This window comes from Oncorhynchus mykiss, chromosome 22 (assembly GCF_013265735.2).
Source record: "Oncorhynchus mykiss isolate Arlee chromosome 22, USDA_OmykA_1.1, whole genome shotgun sequence".
Lineage (NCBI taxonomy): Eukaryota > Metazoa > Chordata > Actinopteri > Salmoniformes > Salmonidae > Oncorhynchus > Oncorhynchus mykiss.
Genome location: NC_048586.1, coordinates 38,303,246 through 38,328,383, shown reverse-complemented (window position 1 = coordinate 38,328,383; position 25,138 = coordinate 38,303,246). Strand labels below are relative to the sequence as shown.

The following is a 25,138-nucleotide window of genomic DNA, read 5'->3' as shown; positions in this document are numbered from 1 at the left end:
GGAGACTGGCTAGGCCACTCCAGGACCTTGAAATGCTTCTTACGAAGCCACTCCTTCGTTGCCCGGGCGGTGTGTTTGGGATCATTGTCATGCTGAAAGACCCAGCCACGTTTCATCTTCAATGCCCTTGCTGATGGAAGGAGGTTTTCACTCAAAATCTCACGATACATGGCCCTATTCATTCTTTCCTTTACACGGATCAGTCGTCCTGGTCCCTTTGCAGAAAAACAGCCCCAAAGCATGATATTTCCACCCCCATGCTTCACAGTAGGTATGGTGTTCTTTGGATGCAACTCAGCATTCTTTGTCCTCCAAACACGACGAGTTGAGTTTTTACCAAAAAGTTCTATTTTTGTTTCACCTGACCATATGACATTCTCCCAATCTTCTTCTGGATCATCGAAATGCTCTCTAGCAAACTTCAGACGGGCCTGGACATGTACTGGCTTAAGCAGGGGGACATGTCTGGCACTGCAGGATTTGAGTCCCTGGCGGCGTAGTGTGTTACTGATGGTAGGCTTTGTTACTTTGGTCCCAGCTCTCTGCAGGTCATTCACTAGGTCCCCCCGTGTGGTTCTGGGATTTTTGCTCACCGTTCTTGTGATCATTTTGACCCCACAGGGTGAGATCTTGCGTGGAGCCCCAGATCGAGGGAGATTATCAGTGGTCTTGTATGTCTTCCATTTCCTAATAATTGCTCCCACAGTTGATTTCTTCAAACCAAGCTGCTTACCTATTGCAGATTCAGTCTTCCCAGCCTGGTGAAGGTCTACAATTTTGTTTCTGGTGTCCTTTGACAGCTCTTTGGTCTTGGCCATAGTGGAGTTTGGAGTGTGGCTGTTTGAGGTTGTGGACAGGTGTCTTTTATACTGATAACAAGTTCAAACAGGTGCCATTAATACAGGTAACGAGTGGAGGACAGAGGAGCTTCTTAAAGAAGAAGTTACAGGTCTGTGAGAGCCAGAAATCTTGCTTGTTTGTAGGTGACCAAATACTTATTTTCCACCATAATTTACAAATAAATTCATAAAAAATCCTATAATGTAATTTTCTGGATTTTTTTTCTCAATTTGTCTGCCATAGTTGAAGTGTATGATGAAAATTACAGGCCTCTCTCATCTTTTTAAGTGGGAGAACTTGCACAATTGGTGGCTGACTAAATACTTTTTTGCCCCACTGTATGTCCGTCTTCTTCAATGATCGTGTGTGTGTGAGCGACCATGCAAATTTGTCTCCAGTCAATCCCCTCTCCCTCTACCTCTCTCTCGCTCTCTCTCCCTCTCTCCCTCTCCCTCTCCCTCTCTCTCTCTCTCTCTCTCTCTCTCTCTCTCTCTCTCTCCAGAGTATGATTTCCTCAATAGTAAACAGCTCCTACTATGCCAATGTCTCCACTGCCAAATGCCAGGAGTTTGGACGCTGGTACAAGAAGTATAAGAAAATCAAAGGTGATTTTTGTGACCCCTTGGGATCTCCAGCTGGCATGGACCATTTTCTCTTGTACACCATTTATATCAACCCCCTTCTCACAGCCACTTTACAAACTGTCTCCTATCCTTCTCTAACCTAAAACAGACAATGATTATCATGTACTTTATTTGGGCAAGCCATTTGAGTGACAGCCTCTTAGCGGCCAATGGCCATTCCCAGTTCTGTCCTGGGCTGACCCCTCGCTGGTGTCTGAAAGTCTGCCGCACAGACTCTTCAGTGTTGCCTGTTAACTGACATCCCCATTCACACAGACTCATCAGTGTAACCACAACCACAGGGGGTCCTACAGTACAACACAGACCACTGTCCCCCCCCACGTCTGTCTGTCTGTCTGTCTGTCTGTCTGTCTGTCTGTCTGTCTGTCTGTCAGTCTGTCCATTACACAGCCTGCACGGGACAATTTCTCCTCTCCTCTCCAGCCTCCTTGTCCTCCATTACACACACATACTCCCATCCCCCCCATAGCTCTATTATTACCCTGCCTGAACCCCAGAGAGACCAGAGGAGAATAGAGTGATGTGGAAGGAGGCAGCGGGTGTCTGACAGAGTGAGTTGATGCAGTGTTGGGTTACACAGCCACTCCACTATTAGTTCTGGCCTCTGACTGGCAGGGAGAAACACATGCTGATCGCTCGCTAGCCTCCTGATGCGGACCCAGAGAGTAATCTCTCGTGGACAGATTCAGGCAGTGACAACTTTCACAACCAAGATTAGCTGTCCTGTCAGTCATAGTTGAGGTGTGCAGATAGGTGTAGAGGAGAGGAATGGGTGATCTCCCGTTGGCTGGCTGTCCTGTCAGTCATAGTTGAGGAGTGCAGATAGGTGTAGAGGAGAGGAATGGGTGATCACCCGTTGGCTGGCTGTCCTGTCAGTCATAGTTGAGGAGTGCAGATAGGTGTAGAGGAGAGGAATGGGTGATCTCCCGATGGCTGGCTGTCCTGTCAGTCATAGTTGAGGAGTGCAGATAGGTGTAGAGGAGAGGAATGTGTATATGTGTGTGTTGTGAAGTGTTTTGCATCTCACCCTATCTCTCGCTCTCATTTCCTAGGAGACTATCAGGAGAAGATGTGGCCAGGAAGAGAACATTCTGAAATCAAAGGTGACGAATCTACTGTTTGTACTGTTTCTATGGTTAACTGAAGTTAGAATTTGTCCCGTGGTGTTAGATAAGCACCACACTCATCTCCCCCTCCCCACCTTCCTTTCCCTTCCCCAGTGGAGAGAGACAGCCTGGCAGACTTCTATGTCCTGGGCCAGCGTCCCCCTCCCCACCTGGCCAGCCTGATCCAGCTCAGCCACCTCAGAGGGGGTGGAGGTGCTCTCCTCAAGGGTGGCTCCGGGGACCCCCAAAACCCCTCCCAACAACAACAACAATCCCAACAACAACACCCCCCCTCGCCCCATGGCCAGCACCACAACAGCCCCCCCCTACGTGGCCAGGTCCCCCCTCCCGGCCCTCCAACCTCCCTCCAACCTCTCCTCGGACCAGGCGGGCTTCTCTCCCCCCAGCTCAGCCCTCAGCTGGTTCGACAGCAGCTAGCCATGGCTCACCTCATCAACCAGCAGCTAGCTGTTAGCCGCCTGCTAGCCCACCAGCATCCACAGGCCCTCAACCAGCATTTCCTCAACCACCCTCCTATCCCTCGCCCCTCCAAGGCAGGGGCCCCTGGGGACCCTGGGAGCAACCCGTCTGCTGCGGAGGTCTCCATTGATATCTACCAGCACGTCAGGGATGAACTGAAGAGGGCCAGCGTCTCACAGGCCGTGTTCGCCCGCGTGGCCTTCAACAGAACACAGGTAACCAGACTAACAGAACACAGGTAACCAGACTAACAGAACACAGGTAACCAGACTAACAGAACACAGGTAACCAGACTAACAGAACACAGGTAACCAGACTAATAGAACACAGGTAACCAGACTAACAGAACACTGGTAACCAGACTCACAGAACACAGGTAATACAGTTAACAGAACACAGGTAACCAGACTAACATAACACAGGTAACCAGACTAACAGAACACAGGTAACCAGACTAACAGAACACAGGTAATACAGTTAACAGAACACAGATAACCAGACTAACAGAACACAGGTAATACAGTTAACAGAACACAGGTAACCAGACTAACAGAACACAGTTAACCAGACTAACAGAACACAGGTAATACAGTTAACAGAACACAGGTAACCAGACTAACAGAACACAGGTAATAAAGTTAACAGAATACAGGTAACCAGACTAACAGAACACAGGTAACCAGACTAACAGAATACAGGTAACCAGACTAACAGAATACAGGTAACCAGACTAACAGAATACAGGTAACCAGACTAACAGAACACAGGTAACCAGACTAACAGAACACAGGTAATACAGTTAACATAACACAGGTAACCAGACTTGGATGGCCTTTAACAGAACACAGGGCAGAAAACCCACAAAGTGTCTAGCCACACACAGGGCAGGGCAGGGTAGGGAAGGGCTGAAGAACTGAAGACACAGGGTGAGAGGATGGAAGGAATATCAAGGCTGATGTCCCATTCAATACAATAGCATTATATTTGGATTATTGGGATGACTTTGAGACAAATTAGCAGCAATATTTTCTGATTTGGTTTCTCCTCTGAGTTTCAGACAGTTTCATCTCTCTGTATAGTGTTATGAGTGAGGTAATCTGGTGTAACAGCTTGCTGTGTTCCCCCGTTCCAGTTCAGTTTCCTCCTCCGCCCTCCCAGCAGTACACACACCTGCTGCATTCACACACACCCCATTAGAGCCAATATGGAGCCCACGTGAGGGGTGGGAGGTTACAGCTTTAGAGCAGGTGAAGGGTGTGTGTGTGTCTGCATGCTTGTGTGTACGTGCGAGTGAGTACAGTGTGTGTGTATACAAGCTGCAAGCCACTCATTCTAAAAGTATACGTTGGCGGCGTGTGTGTGTGTGTGTGCGTGTGTGTGCGTGTGCGTGTGTGTGTGCACCAGGGCCTGCTGTCGGAGATTCTGCGGAAGGAGGAGGACCCTCGCTCTGCCTCTCAGTCCCTGCTGGTCAACCTCAAAGCCATGCAGAACTTCCTCATCCTCCCTGAGGGGGAGAGAGACCGTATTTACCAGGAGGAGCGTGAGCGCAGCATCAACCCCTCTGTCGGCCTGCCCCCTACCCCTACCTCCAGTCCCGGGGGCCCCCGCCTCTCTCAGGTACCCCGCCCTCCACCCACCACCCACCGATCCCCAAAACTACTGTAAACACTCTCCACAAAACTCCCCTACAGCAGGGCCTGTGTGTGTCTGGTTGACTGTGTGATGTCTGTCTGTATTTGTGCCTCATGGATCATGTTGTCTTTGTGTTTTAGTTTTCGTATGGATGTTGGAAAGTTTTCTTTGAGTTTGCTTTGGTTGGTGTCTGTGGTGTTAGTATTGGTTGGTGTGTCTGTGATGTTAGTATTGGTTGGTGTGTCTGTGATGTTAATATTGGTTGGTGTCTGTGGTGTTAGTATTGGTTGGTGTGTCTGTGATGTTAGTATTGGTTGGTGTGTCTGTGGTGTTAGTATTGGTTGGTGTGTCTGTGATGTTAGTATTGGTTGGTGTGTCTGTGATGTTGTATTGGTTGGTGTGTCTGTGGTGTTAGTATTAGTTGGTGTGTCTGTGATGTTAGTATTGGTTGGTGTGTCTGTGATATTAGGGGTGGTGTGTCTGTGATGTTAGTATTGGTTGGTGTGTCTGTGATGTTAGTATTGGTGTGTCTGTGATGTTAGTATTGGTTGGTGTGTCTGTGATGTTAGTATTGGTTGGTGTGTCTGTGATGTTAGTATTGCTTGGTGTGTCTGTGATGTTAGTATTGGTTGGTGTGTCTGTGATGTTAGTATTGGTTGGTGTGTCTGTGATGTTAGTATTGGTTGGTGTGTCTGTGATGTTAGTATTGGTTGGTGTGTCTGTGATGTTAGTATTGGTTGGTGTGTCTGTGATGTTAGTATTGGTTGGTGTGTCTGTGATGTTAGTATTGATGTGTCTGTGATGTTAGTATTGGTTGGTGTGTCTGTGATGTTAGTATTGGTTGGTGTGTCTGTGATGTTAGTATTGGTGTGTCTGTGATGTTAGTATTGGTTGGTGTGTCTGTGATGTTAATATTGGTTGGTGTGTCTGTGATGTTAGTATTGGTTGGTGTCTGTGATGTTAGTATTGGTTGGTGTGTCTGTGGTGTTAGTGTTGGTGTGTCTGTGATGTTAATATTGGTTGGTGTGTCTGTGATGTTAGTTTTGGTTGGTGTGTCTGTGGTGTTAGTATTGGTTGGTGTGTCTGTGATATTAGGGGTGGTGTGTCTGTGATGTTAGTATTGGTTGGTGTGTCTGTGATGTTAGTATTGGTTGGTGTGTCTGTGGTGTTAGTGTTGGTGTGTCTGTGATGTTAATATTGGTTGGTGTGTCTGTGATGTTAGTATTGGTTGGTGTGTCTGTGATGTTAGTATTGGTTGGTGTGTCTGTGATATTAGGGGTGGTGTGTCTGTGATGTTAGTATTGGTTGGTGTGTCTGTGATGTTAGTATTGGTTGGTGTCTGTGATGTTAGTATTGGTTGGTGTGTCTGTGATGTTAGTATTGGTTGGTGTGTCTGTGATGTTAGTATTGGTTGGTGTGTCTGTGATGTTAGTATTGGTTGGTGTGTCTGTGATGTTAGTATTGGTTGGTGTGTCTGTGATGTTAGTATTGGTTGGTGTGTCTGTGATGTTAGTATTGGTTGGTGTGTCTGTGATGTTAATATTGGTTGGTGTGTCTGTGATGTTAGTATTGGTTGGTGTGTCTGTGATGTTAGTATTGGTTGGTGTGTCTGTGGTGTTAGTGTTGGTGTGTCTGTGATGTTAATATTGGTTGGTGTGTCTGTGATGTTAGTTTTGGTTGGTGTGTCTGTGGTGTTAGTATTGGTTGGTGTGTCTGTGATATTAGGGGTGGTGTGTCTGTGATGTTAGTATTGGTTGGTGTGTCTGTGATGTTAGTATTGGTTGGTGTGTCTGTGGTGTTAGTGTTGGTGTGTCTGTGATGTTAATATTGGTTGGTGTGTCTGTGATGTTAGTATTGGTTGGTGTGTCTGTGATGTTAGTATTGGTTGGTGTGTCTGTGATATTAGGGGTGGTGTGTCTGTGATGTTAGTATTGGTTGGTGTGTCTGTGATGTTAGTATTGGTTGGTGTCTGTGATGTTAGTATTGGTTGGTGTGTCTGTGATGTTAGTATTGGTTGGTGTGTCTGTGATGTTAGTATTGGTTGGTGTGTCTGTGATGTTAGTATTGGTTGGTGTGTCTGTGATGTTAGTATTGGTTGGTGTGTCTGTGATGTTAGTATTGGTTGGTGTGTCTGTGATGTTAGTATTGGTTGGTGTGTCTGTGATGTTAGTATTGGTTGGTGTGTCTGTGATGTTAGTATTGGTGTGTCTGTGATGTTAGTATTGGTTGGTGTGTCTGTGATGTTAGTATTGGTTGGTGTGTCTGTGATGTTAGTATTGGTTGGTGTCTGTGATGTTAGTATTGGTTGGTGTGTCTGTGATGTTAGTATTGGTTGGTGTCTGTGATGTTAGTATTGGTTGGTGTGTCTGTGATATTAGGGGTGGTGTGTCTGTGATGTTAGTATTGGTTGGTGTGTCTGTGGTGTTAGTATTGGTTGGTGTGTCTGTGATGTTAGTATTGGTTGGTGTGTCTGTGATGTTAGTATTGGTTGGTGTGTCTGTGATGTTAGTATTGGTTGGTGTCTGTGATGTTAGTATTGGTTGGTGTGTCTGTGATGTTAGTATTGGTTGGTGTGTCTGTGATGTTAGTATTGGTGTGTCTGTGATGTTAGTATTGGTTGGTGTGTCTGTGATGTTAGTATTGGTTGGTGTGTCTGTGATGTTAGTATTGGTGTGTCTGTGATGTTAGTATTGGTTGGTGTGTCTGTGATGTTAGTATTGGTTGGTGTCTGTGATGTTAGTATTGGTTGGTGTGTCTGTGATATTAGGGGTGGTGTGTCTGTGATGTTAGTATTGGTTGGTGTGTCTGTGATGTTAGTATTGGTTGGTGTCTGTGATGTTAGTATTGGTTGGTGTGTCTGTGATGTTAGTATTGGTTGGTGTGTCTGTGATGTTAGTATTGGTGTGTCTGTGATGTTAGTATTGGTTGGTGTGTCTGTGATGTTAGTATTGGTTGGTGTGTCTGTGATGTTAGTATTGGTGTGTCTGTGATGTTAGTATTGGTTGGTGTGTCTGTGATGTTAGTATTGGTTGGTGTGTCTGTGATGTTAGTATTGGTGTGTCTGTGATGTTAGTATTGGTTGGTGTGTCTGTGATATTAGGGGTGGTGTGTCTGTGATGTTAGTATTGGTTGGTGTGTCTGTGATGTTAGTATTGGTTGGTGTGTCTGTGATGTTAGTATTGGTGTGTCTGTGATGTTAGTATTGGTTGGTGTGTCTGTGGTGTTAGTATTGGTTGGTGTGTCTGTGATGTTAGTATTGGTTGGTGTGTCTGTGATGTTAGTATTGGTGTGTCTGTGATGTTAGTATTGGTTGGTGTGTCTGTGATGTTAGTGTTGGTTGGTGTGTCTGTGATGTTAGTATTGGTGTGTCTGTGATGTTAGTATTGGTTGGTGTGTCTGTGATATTAGGGGTGGTGTGTCTGTGATGTTAGTATTGGTTGGTGTGTCTGTGATGTTAGTATTGGTTGGTGTGTCTGTGATGTTAGTATTGGTGTGTCTGTGATGTTAGTATTGGTTGGTGTGTCTGTGGTGTTAGTATTGGTTGGTGTGTCTGTGATGTTAGTATTGGTTGGTGTGTCTGTGATGTTAGTATTGGTTGGTGTGTCTGTGATGTTAGTATTGGTGTGTCTGTGATGTTAGTATTGGTTGGTGTGTCTGTGATGTTGTATTGGTGTGTCTGTGGTGTTAGTGTTGGTGTGTCTGTGATGTTAGTATTGGTTGGTGTGTCTGATGTTATTATTGGTTGGTGTGTCTGTGATGTTAGTTTTGGTTGGTGTGTCTGTGATGTTAGTATTGGTTGGTGTGTCTGTGATATTAGGGGTGGTGTGTCTGTGATGTTAGTATTGGTTGGTGTGTCTGTGATGTTGTATTGGTGTGTCTGTGGTGTTAGTATTGGTTGGTGTGTCTGTGATGTTAGTATTGGTTGGTGTGTCTGTGATGTTAGTATTGGTTGGTGTGTCTGTGATGTTAGTATTGGTTGGTGTGTCTGTGATATTAGGGGTGGTGTGTCTGTGATGTTAGTATTGGTTGGTGTGTCTGTGATGTTGTATTGGTGTGTCTGTGGTGTTAGTATTGGTTGATGTGTCTGTGATGTTAGTATTGGTTGGTGTGTCTGTGATATTAGGGGTGGTGTGTCTGTGATGTTAGTATTGGTTGGAGTGTCTGTGATGTTAGTATTGGTTGGTGTGTCTGTGGTGTTAGTATTGATGTGTCTGTGATGTTAGTATTGGTTGGTGTGTCTGTGATGTTAGTATTGGTTGGTGTGTCTGTGATGTTAGTATTGGTGTGTCTGTGATGTTAGTATTGGTTGGAGTGTCTGTGATGTTAGTATTGGTTGGTGTGTCTGTGGTGTTAGTATTGATGTGTCTGTGATGTTAGTATTGGTTGGTGTGTCTGTGATGTTAGTATTGGTTGGTGTGTCTGTGATGTTATTATTGGTTGGTGTGTCTGTGATGTTAGTTTTGGTTGGTGTGTTGGTGATGTTAGTATTGGTGTGTCTGTGATGTTAGTATTGGTTGGTGTGTCTGTGATATTAGGGGTGGTGTGTCTGTGATGTTAGTATTGGTTGGTGTGTCTGTGATGTTAGTATTGGTTGGTGTGTCTGTGATGTTAGTATTGGTGTGTCTGTGATGTTAGTGTTGGTGTGTCTGTGATGTTAGTATTGGTTGGTGTGTCTGTGATGTTATTATTGGTTGGTGTGTCTGTGATGTTAGTTTTGGTGTGTCTGTGGTGTTAGTGTTGGTGTGTCTGTGATGTTAGTATTGGTTGGTGTGTCTGTGATGTTATTATTGGTTGGTGTGTCTGTGATGTTATTATTGGTTGGTGTGTCTGTGATGTTGTATTGGTGTGTCTGTGGTGTTAGTATTGGTTGGTGTGTCTGTGATGTTAGTATTGGTTGGTGTGTCTGTGATATTAGGGGTGGTGTGTCTGTGATGTTAGTATTGCTTGGTGTGTCTGTGATGTTAGTATTGGTTGGTGTGTCTGTGATGTTAGTATTGGTGTGTCTGTGATGTTAGTGTTGGTGTGTCTGTGATGTTAGTATTGGTTGGTGTGTCTGTGATGTTATTATTGGTTGGTGTGTCTGTGATGTTAGTTTTGGTGTGTCTGTGGTGTTAGTGTTGGTGTGTCTGTGATGTTAGTATTGGTTGGTGTGTCTGTGATGTTATTATTGGTTGGTGTGTCTGTGATGTTAGTTTTGGTGTGTCTGTGGTGTTAGTGTTGGTGTGTCTGTGATGTTAGTTTTGGTTGGTGTGTCGGTGATGTTAGTATTGGTGTGTCTGTGATGTTAGTATTGGTTGGTGTGTCTGTGATGTTAGTATTGGTTGGTGTGTCTGTGATATTAGGGGTGGTGTGTCTGTGATGTTAGTATTGGTTGGTGTGTCTGTGATGTTGTATTGGTGTGTCTGTGGTGTTAGTATTGGTTGGTGTGTCTGTGATGTTAGTATTGGTTGGTGTGTCTGTGATATTAGGGGTGGTGTGTCTGTGATGTTAGTATTGGTTGGAGTGTCTGTGATGTTAGTATTGGTTGGTGTGTCTGTGGTGTTAGTATTGATGTGTCTGTGATGTTAGTATTGGTTGGAGTGTCTGTGATGTTAGTATTGGTTGGTGTGTCTGTGGTGTTAGTATTGGTTGGTGTGTCTGTGGTGTTAGTATTGGTTGATGTGTCTGTGATAGTATTGGTTGGAGTGTCTGTGATGTTAGTATTGGTTGGTGTGTCTGTGGTGTTAGTATTGATGTGTCTGTGATGTTAGTATTGGTTGGTGTGTCTGTGTTCTACACCAGAGGGTCTCTCAAGTCAAGGTTAGAAAATGGAAAGGGTATAGTACTAAACACTCTGATCTATCTGTATCTAACCATAGCTTGAGTAAAGGCACTTAAATACATTAAAATACTTTCCATTGATTGTTTCTATGTATGTTGTAGTTGTGGCTGAAGAAGTGGTAACATGTGTAAACGTTTGACAGGATCTATTTAGACCGACCGTGACTAACCATGTCCCATACCACCTCATGCAGAAGGTGTGGGAGAGAGGTCTGGACGAACAGCTCACTCCTGATGCCTGGGCTGCTATCTGGAAGAACAAGACAAAAGCCTCTGTGGTGAGCCGTGTATTCATCCACAATCGCTTTTGACTCGCTCACAGAATGTACCTCATACGGAATTACTTTTGGTCAGAAATGGCTGAATTACTTATGTCAAATACTGGCTATGATTTGTTTAGCTTGCATGGTACTGTGGAATCAAAGGAGTAGTCCCAAAGTACACGACTGTCGCTACTTCCTGTTGTAGCTACGGTAAACGCAGTATATTTTGGTAATTGAGTACTGACTCTAAAGAAAGAGTTCTGTACCTCTCTTTACATGTTTACACTAAATAAACAGCCTTTAACCTGTTGTCATAGTAATGTGTGCTAGAGAGAGGGACACTTGGTTTTGTTATACTTACCAACCCCACACAGCCTTATAGGACCATCACAGATAACATACTATGATGCCATACCAGGGCAAACACGCATTCTCTCTGTTCGGCATCATCATTATTATGTCTGTACATATTTATCTTGATGCCATAGTTTATACTTGGGAACGCCAGATTACTAGTCTGGACCTGCACAGATAACTTCAAAGTCTTCGAAGAGAACATAATGAGATTAAATACAGTGTAATTCAAACATAGATTAGAGTACAAAGGAGAGGAGAGAGAATGACTTAATGACTTTTAATCTGTATACATTATTCTCCATGTCAGAAACATGTATATCTATGTGTATAATGTGTGTAAAAAAAACAATCGTAAACTGATCATCAACAGATTACCCATCATGCTTAGTTAAAACCTTTGGTCCTTGGTGTGGCAACATGTGGACTGGAGTTGGCAGTGTTACCCACGCAGGCAAGCTCTGGTAACTCATGGTTAGATAACTGTTTTCTCTGTGGACCCTCTCTCCCCGGTCCCTATCCCTCCTCCCCTCCAGCCCAAGCCACCAGGCCCCAACCCAGACCTGCCCCTGAAGCTGGAGTCTCTGGTCAACATCACGTCAGGTATCTATGATGAGATCCAGCAGGAGATGAAGAGGGCCAAGGTGTCTCAGGCGCTGTTCGCCAAGGTGGCTGCCAACAAGAGCCAGGTGAGAGGCCTGTTTGACCCATGACATTGTTCCTATCCTGCTACAATGTTCCCAATCTATTGTGCCATAGTGTGTCCCTCTGCTTGAGGTAGAAGTGGCCCTTAACATCTAGGATCCCATTACCCAACTCCAAATCCTAACCTTAACCATTAAGGGAATGGAAACATATCTGGCCCTTGTCAGGTGGTTATGGGTAGTTTCTCTACCTCCTCCTGTCCCTGTGATGTGGGTGGGATTACCTTCTTCCCCAGGCTGTTGTGTCAGACTGTCAGTTAACTTCCACAGCAGCAGATAAGCAATACCAGACAGACAGACAGACAGACAGACAGACAGACAGACAGACAGACAGACAGACAGACAGACAGACAGACAGACAGACAGACAGACAGACTACACACTACACACTACACAGACACACTACACAGACACACACACACACACTACACAGACACACACACACTACACAGACACACACTACACAGACACACACTACACAGACACACACTAAACAGGCAGACACACACTCTCTCGTGAATAGACCTACTCTCTCTCATGCGATCATGTGATCAATCAACGTTTTGTTGCAGTTTGATTCAGTTAGACAGAGTGCATCAAATTAATTCTGACCGCTTTAAGTTTTTCTTGGTAGTTTGTGAGTTGACAGACAGACAGACAGACACACTGTTTAGAGCACATGAAGTCTGTGTCTCCCAGGTTCAGGGGTCGGGGGGTCCAGGGCTGGCTGGCTGGGCTAGGCTGGGCTGGGGTTCATGGCTCACTGCACCCATCTGCTGCAGCTGAGAGGAGAGAGGGTTTCAACTATTCTGCCTTATTATTATTCGACCATGCTGGTCATTTATGAACATTTGAACATCTTGACCATGTTTTGTTATAATCTCCACCCGGCACAGCCAGAAGAGGACTGGCCACCCCACATAGCCTGGTTCCTCTCTAGGTTTCTTCCTAGGTTTTGGCCTTTCTAGGGAGTTTTTCCTAGCCACCGTGCTTCTTCACCTGCATTGCTTGCTGTTTGGGGTTTTAGGCTGGGTTTCTGTACAGCACTTTGAGATATCAGCTGATGTACGAAGGGCTATATAAAATAAATTTGATTGATTGATTGATGATGAGAGAGGTGGAGACCTGATCAGGTTATTAACACTGCATGCTGGTAGAGTCTGGATGCACACAACAGCTGGTGTCAGACTGGCCCATTCTAGCAGAGATAATCAAATCTTCTCCGTCTCTCTCTCTCTCCCCCCTCCCTCCCTCCCTCCCTCCCTCCCTCCCTCCCTCCCTCCCTCCCTCCCTTCCTCCCTCCCTATCTCAGGGCTGGCTGTGTGAGTTGCTGCGGTGGAAGGAGAACCCTAGCCCAGAGAACCGTACTCTGTGGGAGAACCTGTGCACCATCCGGAGGTTCCTGACCCTGTCCCAGACAGAGAGGGACATGGTGTATGAAGAGGAGTCAAGGCACCACCACAGTGAGAGAGTCCACACTGTACTACACCTGCCCCAAGACCCACAGGTGAGACCAGCCCATCTAGGATCAGATGAACCTAGCCTGCATACTAACCTTAGTGCTATGGATCAGATGAACCTAGCCTGCATGCTAACCTTAGTGCTATGGATCAGATGAACCTAGCCTGCATGCTAACCTTAGTGCTATGGATCAGATGAACCTAGCCTGCATGCTAACCTTAGTGCTATGGATCAGATGAACCTAGCCTGCATGCTAACCTTAGTGCTATGGATCAGATGAACCTAGCCTGCATGCTAACCTTAGTGCTATGGATCAGATGAACCTAGCCTGCATGCTAACCTTAGTGCTATGGATCAGATCAACCTAGCCTGCATACTAACCTTAGTGCTATGGATCAGATGAACCTAGCCTGCATGCTAACCTTAGTGCTATGGATCAGATCAACCTAGCCTGCATACTAACCTTAGTGCTATGGATCAGATGAACCTAGCCTGCATGCTAACCTTAGTGCTATGGATCAGATGAACCTAGCCTGCATACTAACCTTAGTGCTATGGATCAGATGAACCTAGCCTGCATACTAACCTTAGTGCTATGGATCAGATCAACCTAGCCTGCATACTAACCTTAGTGCTATGGATCAGATGAACCTAGCCTGCATGCTAACCTTAGTGCTATGGATCAGATGAACCTAGCCTGCATGCTAACCTTAGTGCTATGGATCAGATGAACCTAGCCTGCATACTAACCTTAGTACTATGGGTCTGCACTGTCCATCTCTATGTGAGTACAGAGTTTTATACAGCACAGCACTATTTATTTTTATTAAAACAATTTAAAATAAGATATTATTTGAGCAGGAAAGATAATACAATCGATACATATGAGACAACATCAATGTGGGGTAGAGAACAGAGACCCCAGTCACATATTCATAACAACAGGGATCCACAAATAATGATCCATACCAAAAAGATGTTTAGACACCTATGCATAGAGCATCATACACAGAGGTACAGTAGTCCAGCCTTGCTGATTAAATTGACTTTCTCAATGCCAGCCAGAGTCATTATTGGATGGAATACCTTTCTACCTCCTTCTGTCCTTGTGATGTGGCTGGGGTCGGTCAGAGGTCATGACCCTCTTCCCCAGGCTGTTGTATCAGACCGTCAGTGTGTATCTGCCCCAAATACCAACCTGGGGAAGAACTGATCGACACTGGAGATCTCTCATACTGCTGGGAAATTACATGTGATACCTGTCCTGCATATCTCTCAACCCCACCCTTAACCCCCCCTTCAACCCCACCCTTAACCCCCCCCTTCATCCCACCCTTAACACCCCCTTCATCCCACCCTTAACACCCCCTTCCATCCCACCCTTAACCCCACCTGAACCCCACCCTTAACCCCCTCTCAACCCCACCCTTAACCCCCCCCTCAACCCCACCCTTAACCCTCACCCATCAACCCCACCACTCAACCCCACCCTAACCCCCCACCCCTCAACCTCAACACCCACCCCTCAACCCCACCCTAAACCCCCACCCCTCAACCCCACCCCTCCCCTCAATCTCACCCCTTAACTGCACCCTCAACCCCCACCCCTCAACCCCACCCTAACCCAAACCCCCACCGTCAACCCCACCCCGCAATCTCACCCCTTAACCGCACCCTTAAACCCCACCCCACCCCTCAACCCCACCCTAACCCCCACCGTCAACCCTCAACCCCACCCCTCAACCCCACCCCGCAATCCCACCCCTCAACCCCACCCCTCAACCCCCACCCTCAACAAACACTGTTTAGAGCACATGAAGAAATGGTCTTGCATATTAAATGGCCTTTCTCCAATGCCAGCCAGGGTCGTTATTGGATGGAAATCACTGAGGACACACATGCATTATGCATTAAAATTGAACACACACACACGACTATTCTGTGGTCACACAGTATTATCAGGATTACCATGTGGACAAAGGTACGAAGGCCAGGTTTCCCCCCCCCCCCCCCCTTCCTCCTCTCATTTTGATTGATTTATTCTTAGTTATAATTCATATTTCACAGTGATAACTACAATATTGAAAGGGGGATACCTAGTCAGTTGTACAACTGAATGTCTTCAACTGAAATGTGTCTTCCGCATTTAACCCAACCCCTCTGAATCAGAGGGTAGAACGCAGATGTTCCCACCTTCCCAGCTCAGGGATTCAAACCAGTGACCTTTTGCTTAATGGCCCAATGTACTCAACCACTAGGCTACCTGCCTCTCCAGTGACCATAACATAAATGAACATGTTAATATCATATAAAGATATTATCATTGAGGATCCAGTCATCTCCACAGGGGAGTAAACAGACTGTTGTTGCATTGTGTTGTGGGGAGGAAATACCCCGTTAGGAGGGGGTAAGGGGACAGGGGGAAGGATGGGGACACACCCAGACACGTCAATTGTCAAGGTGAGACTACCCACCACAGTGTGTCTATATCACTATGATACATCCAACACAGAACACGTGACCCACACACACACACACACACACACACACACACACACACACACACACACACACACACACACACACACACACCATCCCGCCTCTCTGCCTGTCACCACAGACAGACCACACGTGTCCCAGCTGCTACACAGCTCAGTCACTCACACACACAAATACACTCACTGTACACTATACACACACACAAATACACTCACTGTACACTATAGACACACAAATACACTCACTGTACACTATAGACACTCAAATACACTCACTGTACACTATAGACACACAAATACACTCACTGTGCACTATACACACACAAATACACTCACTGTACACTATAGACAGCACATTATGTGAATACTATTCTCCCCCAGACACCCCCACACACCCCCACACAACTCCACACAACCCCACACACCCCCACACAACCCCCCACAACCCCACACAACCCCACACACCCCCAGACACCCCCAGACACCCCCAGACAACCACACACAACCTCACACAACCACATACAACCCCAGACAACCACACACAACCTCACACAACCACATACAACCCCAGACAACCGCTGACCAAAAACAAAAGGACTCAAGGGTTATGAATTAAGAATTTACCACTGCACTATAACATTTTAATTATGATCATGTCTGATCATGGCTGGTCGGATGTCTGAGCATGGCTGATCATGGCTGGTTGGGTATCTGAGCATGGCTGGTCATGGCTGGTTGGGTATCTGAGCATGGCTGATCATGGCTGGTCAGATGTCTGATCATGGCTGGTCAGATGGCTGATCATGGCTGGTTGGGTATCTGAGCATGGCTGATCATGGCTGGTTGGGTATCTGATCATGGCTGGTCAGATGTCTGATCATGGCTGGTTAGGTATCTGAGCATGGCTGATCATGGCTGGTTGGGTGTCTGAGCATGGCTGGTCATGGCTGGTTGGGTATCTGAGCATGGCTGATCATGGCTGGTCAGATGTCTGATCATGGCTGGTCAGATGGCTGATCATGGCTGGTTGGGTATCTGAGCATGGCTGATCATGGCTGGTTGGGTATCTGATCATGGCTGGTCAGATGTCTGATCATGGCTGGTTAGGTATCTGAGCATGGCTGATCATGGCTGGTCAGATGTCTGATCATGGCTGATCAGATGTCTGATCATGGCTGGTTGGGTATCTGATCATGGCTGATCAGGGCTGGTTAGGTATCTGATCATGGCTGGTTGGGTATCTGATCATGGCTGGTTGGGTATCTGATCATGGCTGGTTGGGTATCTGATCATGGCTGGTTGAGTATCTGATCATGGCTGGTTGGGTATCTGATCATGGCTGGTTGAGTATCTGATCATGGCTGGTTGGGTATCTGATCATGGCTGGTTGGGTATCTGATCATGGCTGGTTGGGTATCTGATCATGACTGGTCAGATGTCTGATCATGGCTGGTTAGGTATCTGAGCATGGCTGGTTAGGTATCTGAGCATGGCTGGTTAGGTATCTGATCATGGCTGGTTAGGTATCTGAGCATGGCTGGTCATGGCTGGTCAGATGTCTGATCATGGCTGGTTGGGTATCTGAGCATGGCTGGTCATGGCTGGTTGGGTATCTGATCATGGCTGATCATGGCTGGTTAGGTATCTGATCATGGCTGGTTAGGTATCTGAGCATGGCTGATCATGGCTGGTCAGATGTCTGATCATGGCTGGTTGGGTATCTGAGCATGGCTGGTCATGGCTGGTTGGGTATCTAATCATGGCTGATCATGGCTGGTCAGATGTCTGATCATGGCTGGTTAGGTATCTGAGCATGGCTGGTTAGGTATCTGATCATGGCTGGTTGGGTATCTGAGCATGGCTGGTTAGGTATCTGAGCATTGGCTGGTTAGGTATCTGATCATGGCTGGTTAGGTATCTGATCATGGCTGGTTAGGTATCTGATCATGGCTGGTTAGGTATCTGATCATGGCTGGTTAGGTACAGTATCTGATCATGGCTGGTTAGGTATCTGATCATGGCTGGTTAGGTATCTGATCATGGCTGGTTGGGTATCTGATCATGGCTGGTTGAGTATCTGATCATGGCTAGTTGGGTATCTGATCATGGCTGGTTGGGTATCTGATCATGACTGGTCAGATGTCTGATCATGGCTGGTTAGGTATCTGAGCATGGCTGGTTAGGTATCTGAGCATGGCTGGTTAGGTATCTGATCATGGCTGGTTAGGTATCTGAGCATGGCTGGTCATGGCTGGTCAGATGTCTGATCATGGCTGGTTGGGTATCTGAGCATGGCTGGTCATGGCTGGTTGGGTATCTGATCATGGCTGATCATGGCTGGTTAGGTATCTGATCATGGCTGGTTAGGTATCTGAGCATGGCTGATCATGGCTGGTCAGATGTCTGATCATGGCTGGTTGGGTATCTGAGCATGGCTGGTCATGGCTGGTTGGGTATCTAATCATGGCTGATCATGGCTGGTCAGATGTCTGATCATGGCTGGTTAGGTATCTGAGCATGGCTGGTTAGGTATCTGATCATGGCTGGTTGGGTATCTGAGCATGGCTGGTTAGGTATCTGAGCATGGCTGGTTAGGTATCTGATCATGGCTGGTTAGGTATCTGATCATGGCTGGTTAGGTATCTGATCATGGCTGGTTAGGTATCTGATCATGGCTGGTTAGGTACAGTATCTGATCATGGCTGGTTAGGTATCTGATCATGGCTGGTTAGGTATCTGATCATGGCTGGTTTGGTTGGTATCTGATCATGGCTGGTTAGGTATCTGATCATGGCTGATCATGGCTGGTTAGGTATCTGATCATGGCTGATCATGGCTGGTTAGGTATCTGATCATGGCTGGTTGGGTATCTGATCATGGCTGGTTAGGTATCTGATCATGGCTAGTTAGGTATCTGATCATGGCTGGTTGGGTATCTGATCATGGTTGGTTGGGTATCTGATCATGGCTGGTTGGGTATCTGATCATGGCTGGTTGGGTATCTGATCATGGCTGGTTAGGTATCTGATCATGGCTGGTTAGGTATCTGATCATGGCTAGTTAGGTATCTGATCATGGTTGGTTGGGTATCTGATCATGGCTGGTTGGGTATCTGATCATGGCTGGTTGGGTATCTGATCATGGCTGATCAGGGTGAGTATGACTATCTGGGTGTGTACAGTATGTCAGCCTTTTTATACATTTACATTGTAGTCAACTTACAGGAACAATTAGAGTTAGGTGCTTTTCTCAAGGGCACATCAACAGATTTTTCACCTAGTCGGCTCAATTCAAACCAGCGACCTTTCAGTTACTGGACCTACGGTCAGGCTACCTGCCACCCCATATCTACAGTACCATGTGACATGTACTGTTTGTGCTTGTCCATTAGATCTACAGGTGTGTGTGTGTGTGTGTGTGTGTGTGTGTGTGTGTGTGTGTGTGTGTGCGTGCTATGATGATGCTGGCTCTCCTCCCAGCAGTACACACTCTGCTGCCCTGCTTATACCTCCATGTGTTTAGCAGTAAGTGCGTCCCTCTGCTAATTTGGCAGGCCCTGCCCTTATGAATAATTTCTCTATTGTTTTTGCTAAATTGAATTCTGCTGGGTAGTGGGTACTGTGTGCTGCCTGCACCTTGGATTGAGACCCCACGAGTGCTGGACTAGATAGTGAGCTGGCAACAAGCCCCCTTCTTTCTACACACATAAACTCTCACAGACACAGACACACACACACACAGACACAGACACACACAGACACACACACACACAGACACACACACAGACACACACAGACACACACACAGACACACACACAGACACACACACAGACACACACACAGACACACCCTGACACACAGACACACACACAGACACACCCTGACACACAGACACACACACAGACACACACACAGACACACAGACACACACACAGACACACACACTATTCTTTCTGCTGCCCCCCTCTGTCTCGTTATGTAGTTTCATTCATCTACACATGCTAACACTTTTATAAACCTATTGCGTCCTCTGATGGTCTAATTGTCAGTTTGAGGGGCTGAGTTCAGCTCTCAGCTGGGTAAACCACAGCCAGCTTAATGCTTTAATTACAGATAAGTGGAAGGATTTCCACACACACATGTGCAGCTACATCGTACATGATTTCAGTTACTGTACAAGTACTATAAAACAACTCAGTATTCAAGTCACACACCTATGCAACAAAGACAGGCTCAGTCCCACACACACACAAGCCCACACACAAGCCCCCATATACACACACACACACACACACACACACACACACACACACACACACACACACACACACACACACACACACACACACACACACACACACACACACACACACACACACTGACTCATCCACTCCCCAGGCCCGGTGACACAGGAGAGAGAGAGAGAAGAAAAAATATACTGATTAACAGGAAAGGTGAAAGGTGAAAGGTGAAGTCATGCAGAAAGTCAACAGAAAACGTATTTTCTGTCATTACATATTTATTTGTGTGTTAATGGTGTCTCCGGTGGCAGAAAAGTGTCCCATGCAGCATCAACACACAGACACACACACAGTGAAACACACACACACACCCCACCCGTGGTCTGCCCGTGGCCCCAGGAGAACAAGCCCTCATTAAGGCTTTAGTCTGAATATTTCATGCAGTATAATTATTTAATAGCTCTGCATCTCTGTAATTCGCCTTGATTTGTGTTAAAAAGGAAACCTTTTTCTTTAATGCAATGAACTTACAAGAAGCTTCCGAGTGGCGCAGCGGTCTAAGGCACTGCATCTCAGTGCTAGAGGCGTCACTACAGACCCTGGTTCGATTCCAGGCTGTAAATAATTAAAATACAGCATTCCCCGGTCGCAACTGAAAGAAGGAAAAAAACAAGAGAGAAAATGGAAGAATATTTAATTATGCCACGAGGAGAACAACTTCCATCCAGAGTTTACAGTACCGTGTAGCTGTAAAGTGACGGATGTTTACAGCATCCTAACGGAGAGGTTGGTGGAGGGGTAGAGGCTCAGCTGGCGGGATGAAGGGGTAGAGGGTACAGAAATTGATGGATTGGAGGGGTATAGGCTTAACTGGAAGGGTGAAATGATAGAGGACAGAGGGGAGGGAAGGGGATTTCATCGCTTAGCAGGATTGGGGGTTGGAGTCATGTTGGCTTGGCACTGACTCTCTTCATGAGAGAATGGTGGTTGGGCTGACTGGTGGTTCCTTAATCCAGAGCCCATACCCCTTGAGCCCATACCCCTTGTGTGTTTGGCTAGGCTCTCTCCTGTTGCCACAGATATCATCATTAGTGCATGAAGGAGACCAGGCCTCTGTGTCTGTGAATCAGTCTGTGAGAGGAGTAAAGAAATGACTGTCTGGTGTCTATTTGTGAGTGTGTGTTTGTTCCTGGTTGTGGAAGAGGGAAGCGCTTGTAACTCCCCGATGTTTCACTATCAATTTAGATATTAAGTATTTCAATATCTCTGTGGGGGGGTTGCGTGCGTGTGAGGAGTGTGTGGTCCAACCTACACTCTTCCTGTAAATCACCCAACCTACACTCTTCCTGTAAATCACCCAACCTACACTCTTCCTGTAAATCACCCAACCTACAATCTTCCTGTAAATCACCCAACCTACAATCTTCCTGTAAATCACCCAATCTACACTCTTCCTGTAAATCACCCAATCTACACTCTTCCTGTAAATCACCCAACCTACACGCTTCCTGTAAATCACCCAACCTACACTCTTCTTGTAAATCATCCAACCTACACTCTTCCTGTAAATCACCCAACCTACACTCTTCCTGTAAATCACCCAATCCATACTATTCCTGTAAATCACCCAACCCACACTCTTCCTGTAAATCGCTACCCTCAAACAGCCCCCACATGTGAAATCTGAACAATTTGATGGTCTGGCTTGCCCTCAATATTATTTAAGTAATACCCTGTTATTATTGAGGGAGAGAGAAAAGAGAATGGCTATTATCTTTATGTGGGTCCTTTAATTTTAATGCACCACATATTTCTAGTTTAGAGTTCCAGAGCAGAGTCAAAGTGACTGAGCAGGGGCCCGGGTTGGGAAACCAGCGGGACAGAGCTACAGTATGTAGTAGCATCCTGGCTCTCTGACACTCCTCTACCACAACACTGTCTCTAATCCCACTGACTCCCCTGGTCTGGCTGTAATCACCTCTCACCTTTACTAACCTTGACTCTGTCTCACCCACCCTCCTTGACCTCTCCTCTGCTCCTCTTCTCACCCCTCCGCCCCCTCACTCTTCTTCTTTACTGTCTTCCCCCAGTCTACCACCTAATCCTTCCTCTAGTGCCCATCTCCCCCAGTGTTGTTAATGATCAGTGGGTATTTGCGTAACTCCAACCAGAGAGGAGACTGGAGACACGTCCCTCTCTACCTCAGCGGGTTATGTTCTGGCCCTGTCTGGTTAAACAGTGATGATGGTCCGTGATTGATGGCAGAGAAGGTGGTTGTAGTTTTACTACGTGCTAAACTTACATCCAGGTCATAGGTCAAAGGTAGCTATAATATTGTCCATCTGCGATGGTATCTAAGCTATGAAGCACTGACTGGCTCTGTCCTGGCCTCAGCCAATGAGCACCGCTGTTAAACATGGCTCAGCCAATGGGCATCGCTGTTGTTACCTAGTTGAACTTGTTGTTGAAAGACCTCTGACACATGTGGCTCTCTACTCTGTAGCTTTGATGAGGGGTCACTGATCCCCACTAATCAGTTGTACTGTTTTTCTCACCAGGCGCTGCACAGGCAACCCCCACAGCCCCTGAAGCACCACTCCCCCATGCGCGAGGACCCCGTGCCCGCCCAGGGTAACGAGGAAGGGTCACAGAACGTTGAAAGAGGTGGTGGTGGGGGTGGCTGCACGGGCGGCCCAGGAGTCGGTGTTTGCATGGTCGCTAAGAAGCCTCGGTCGCGCACTAAGATCTCTCTAGAAGCCCTGGGCATCCTGCAGAGCTTCATCCAAGACGTGGGTCTGTACCCCGACCAGGAAGCCATCCACACCCTGTCAGCCCAGCTGGACCTGCCCAAACACACCATCATCAAGTTCTTCCAGAACCAGCGCTACCATGTCAAGCACCACGGCCGGCTGAAGGAGCTGGGGGAGGGGGCTGGCGGCGTGGACGTCAGCGAATACAGAGACGAGGAGCTCCTCTCCAGCTCAGAAGACCCTGAGTCCAGTGAGGATGGTCACGAGGAGATGTACCCCACTACTGAGAGGGAAGGAGGGGAGAGAGAGAGCAACGCAGCAGGGTCAGCCTCTTCCCTGGCCCCAGCCCCAGGCCAGTCTTCAGGGACCAGTATGGGAGCCATGGAGGAGAGCAAGGACAAGGGGCATTCTCATGGTCTGGGTGGGGGCCGAGCCAGCTCCCTGCCCCCTAGTAGCTCCTCATCCAGTCCCAGAGAACAGGCTGACTTCCAGAGATAGAGACCCAGAGACTAGATGAGACACTGGAAGAGATGGGCGGAGACATGAGAGACATGAGAGACACAAGAGACAAAGAGACACAAACGAGAGAGAGAGAGAGACGAGGGGAAGCGATTGGGAACAAAACACTGGGAGAGGGGAAGAGAGGCATAGATGAGACAATGAGAGACTCACTGACACACACACACACACACATATAAACAGACAGAAGCGATCCTAAGGAGGGCTCGTCAAAGAGGGATTTCAGTGAAAATACAAGTTGTTACCTCAGCAACAGGGATATGATATGATAGAATAGTATGTTCACTGAACCAATAGACAGAGAGAAAACCAAACACACACATCTCACCCCTGTCCACAAGAGGAACTCGCCACATCAACACCACTCTTGAATTGAGCCAATCCCAAAATTCAGCTTTACCCAAGAGGGTCTCATCTGATCTGTCCAATGACTACTCTCCCTAATGTCTCAACCACACCCACATGCTGAGCACTTGTCCTGATTTCGATGTTGGGTCTTGAGTCAGGCCCCTAACTGACACTCATAGACTGAATACTGGGGGCCTGCTCAGACCTCCTTCCTCATAGACTGAATACTGGGGGCCTGCTCAGACCTCCTTCCTCCTATGGTCCCTCAGCTCCAGATCTACAGCACATAACTGCTGTAGCTGTCCTCCAAATCCTCCCCCTCTCCGCCCCTCTAGTCATTCTAGTCTTTGGTCTTTGACACCGTTGGCAGTTTGAGTGGGTGGTTGGACAGTGGATGGGTGTTGGGTGGAGGTAGGAACAGTGGTATGGGGGGAATTCACCAATGATAAACACATATGGTTTAAGTCCAGAATGGAAGCTTATGGTATTTAAAAAAAAGTTGGAATCGCCCCTCCCATCCAGCTCCCATTGCCAAACCTCAATGGTGCAACAACATCCCTATGCGATGGACCAGACTATCCCTCTAACCCCCTGCCCCCTAACCCCCTGCCCCCTAACCCCTAAACCCCTGCCCCCTAACCCCCTGCCCCCTAACCCCCTGCCCCCCTACCCCCTAACCCCCTAACCCCCTAACCCCCTGCCCCCCTACCCCCTAACCCCCTGCCCCCTAACCCCTACCCCCTAACCCCCTGCCCCCTGCCCCCTAACCCCCTGCCCCCTAACCCCCTGCCCCCTAACCCCTGCCCCTACCCCCTGCCCCCTAACCCCTGCCCCCTACCCCCCACTCTAAATATGGTTAATTCTCTCTATCACTGTACAGTAGTTATTACACACTAACCTAGTGTGTATGGCCACTGTGGTTTATGAGGACACTACTAGCTGAACATATCATGGTTTAGGACATAAAAGAGGACAGCCTTGTGAGGACAATGAGGACCCAGTGGTGTACAAGGACACTCAGGATAACAGTTACTCTGTTCTGTCCTCTGTCCCCCCTGCATACCCAACCTCTCCCTATGTGGAGAGAAACAGGGAGGGACACAACAGAATGGAGGTTCAGCAATCAATCAATCAGCCACTTTCTGTGCGCTAGCCCACCCCTTCCCTCTTCCTCTCTCTTTCCCCCCCATCCCTCGTTCCCTTCCTCATTCTCTCTCTCTATAATTGGTGTCCCCTTCCACCACACCTACCCACATGTAACTTCTCCACCATATTTATTGCTATCTTTATCCATGATTATCATTATCATTATTGTTATGGTTGTTATTGTTGTTATTGTTGTCATAGCTGTTTATTTTTTACTTCTATTTTCATGCTTGTAATATTGGCTTTGGTGGTTGTTTTGGTAACGAGAGACGTTTTTTGAGACATGAGAAACACACACTGCCGAACAAGAGCGGAAGAAAAAGCAAAAAAGA

At 47.0% G+C, this 25,138-nt stretch overlaps 1 protein-coding gene across 4 annotated transcripts in view; it reads left to right on the top strand.

Annotated features, from left to right (window-relative positions):
- Positions 1–23,916, top strand: part of LOC110502144 (DNA-binding protein SATB2) — a 78,582-nt gene extending 54,666 nt beyond the window's left edge. The window contains exons 6-13 of one of the 4 annotated variants that reach the window (XM_036959272.1): positions 1,343–1,445; positions 2,537–2,587; positions 2,705–3,285; positions 4,475–4,687; positions 10,717–10,800; positions 11,676–11,828; positions 13,156–13,350; positions 22,602–23,916. In XM_036959272.1, the coding sequence (XP_036815167.1) occupies positions 1,343–1,445; positions 2,537–2,587; positions 2,705–3,285; positions 4,475–4,687; positions 10,717–10,800; positions 11,676–11,828; positions 13,156–13,350; positions 22,602–23,291 (2,070 nt within the window). In that variant the 3' untranslated portion in view covers positions 23,292–23,916. Of the gene's footprint in view, positions 1–1,342; positions 1,446–2,536; positions 2,588–2,704; positions 3,286–4,474; positions 4,688–10,665; positions 10,801–11,675; positions 11,829–13,155; positions 13,351–22,580 lie in introns of all 4 variants that reach the window. The other 3 variants (XM_036959271.1, XM_036959270.1, XM_036959269.1) reach the window with 3 other exon arrangements.
- The last annotated feature ends 1,222 nt before the right edge of the window (positions 23,917–25,138 follow it).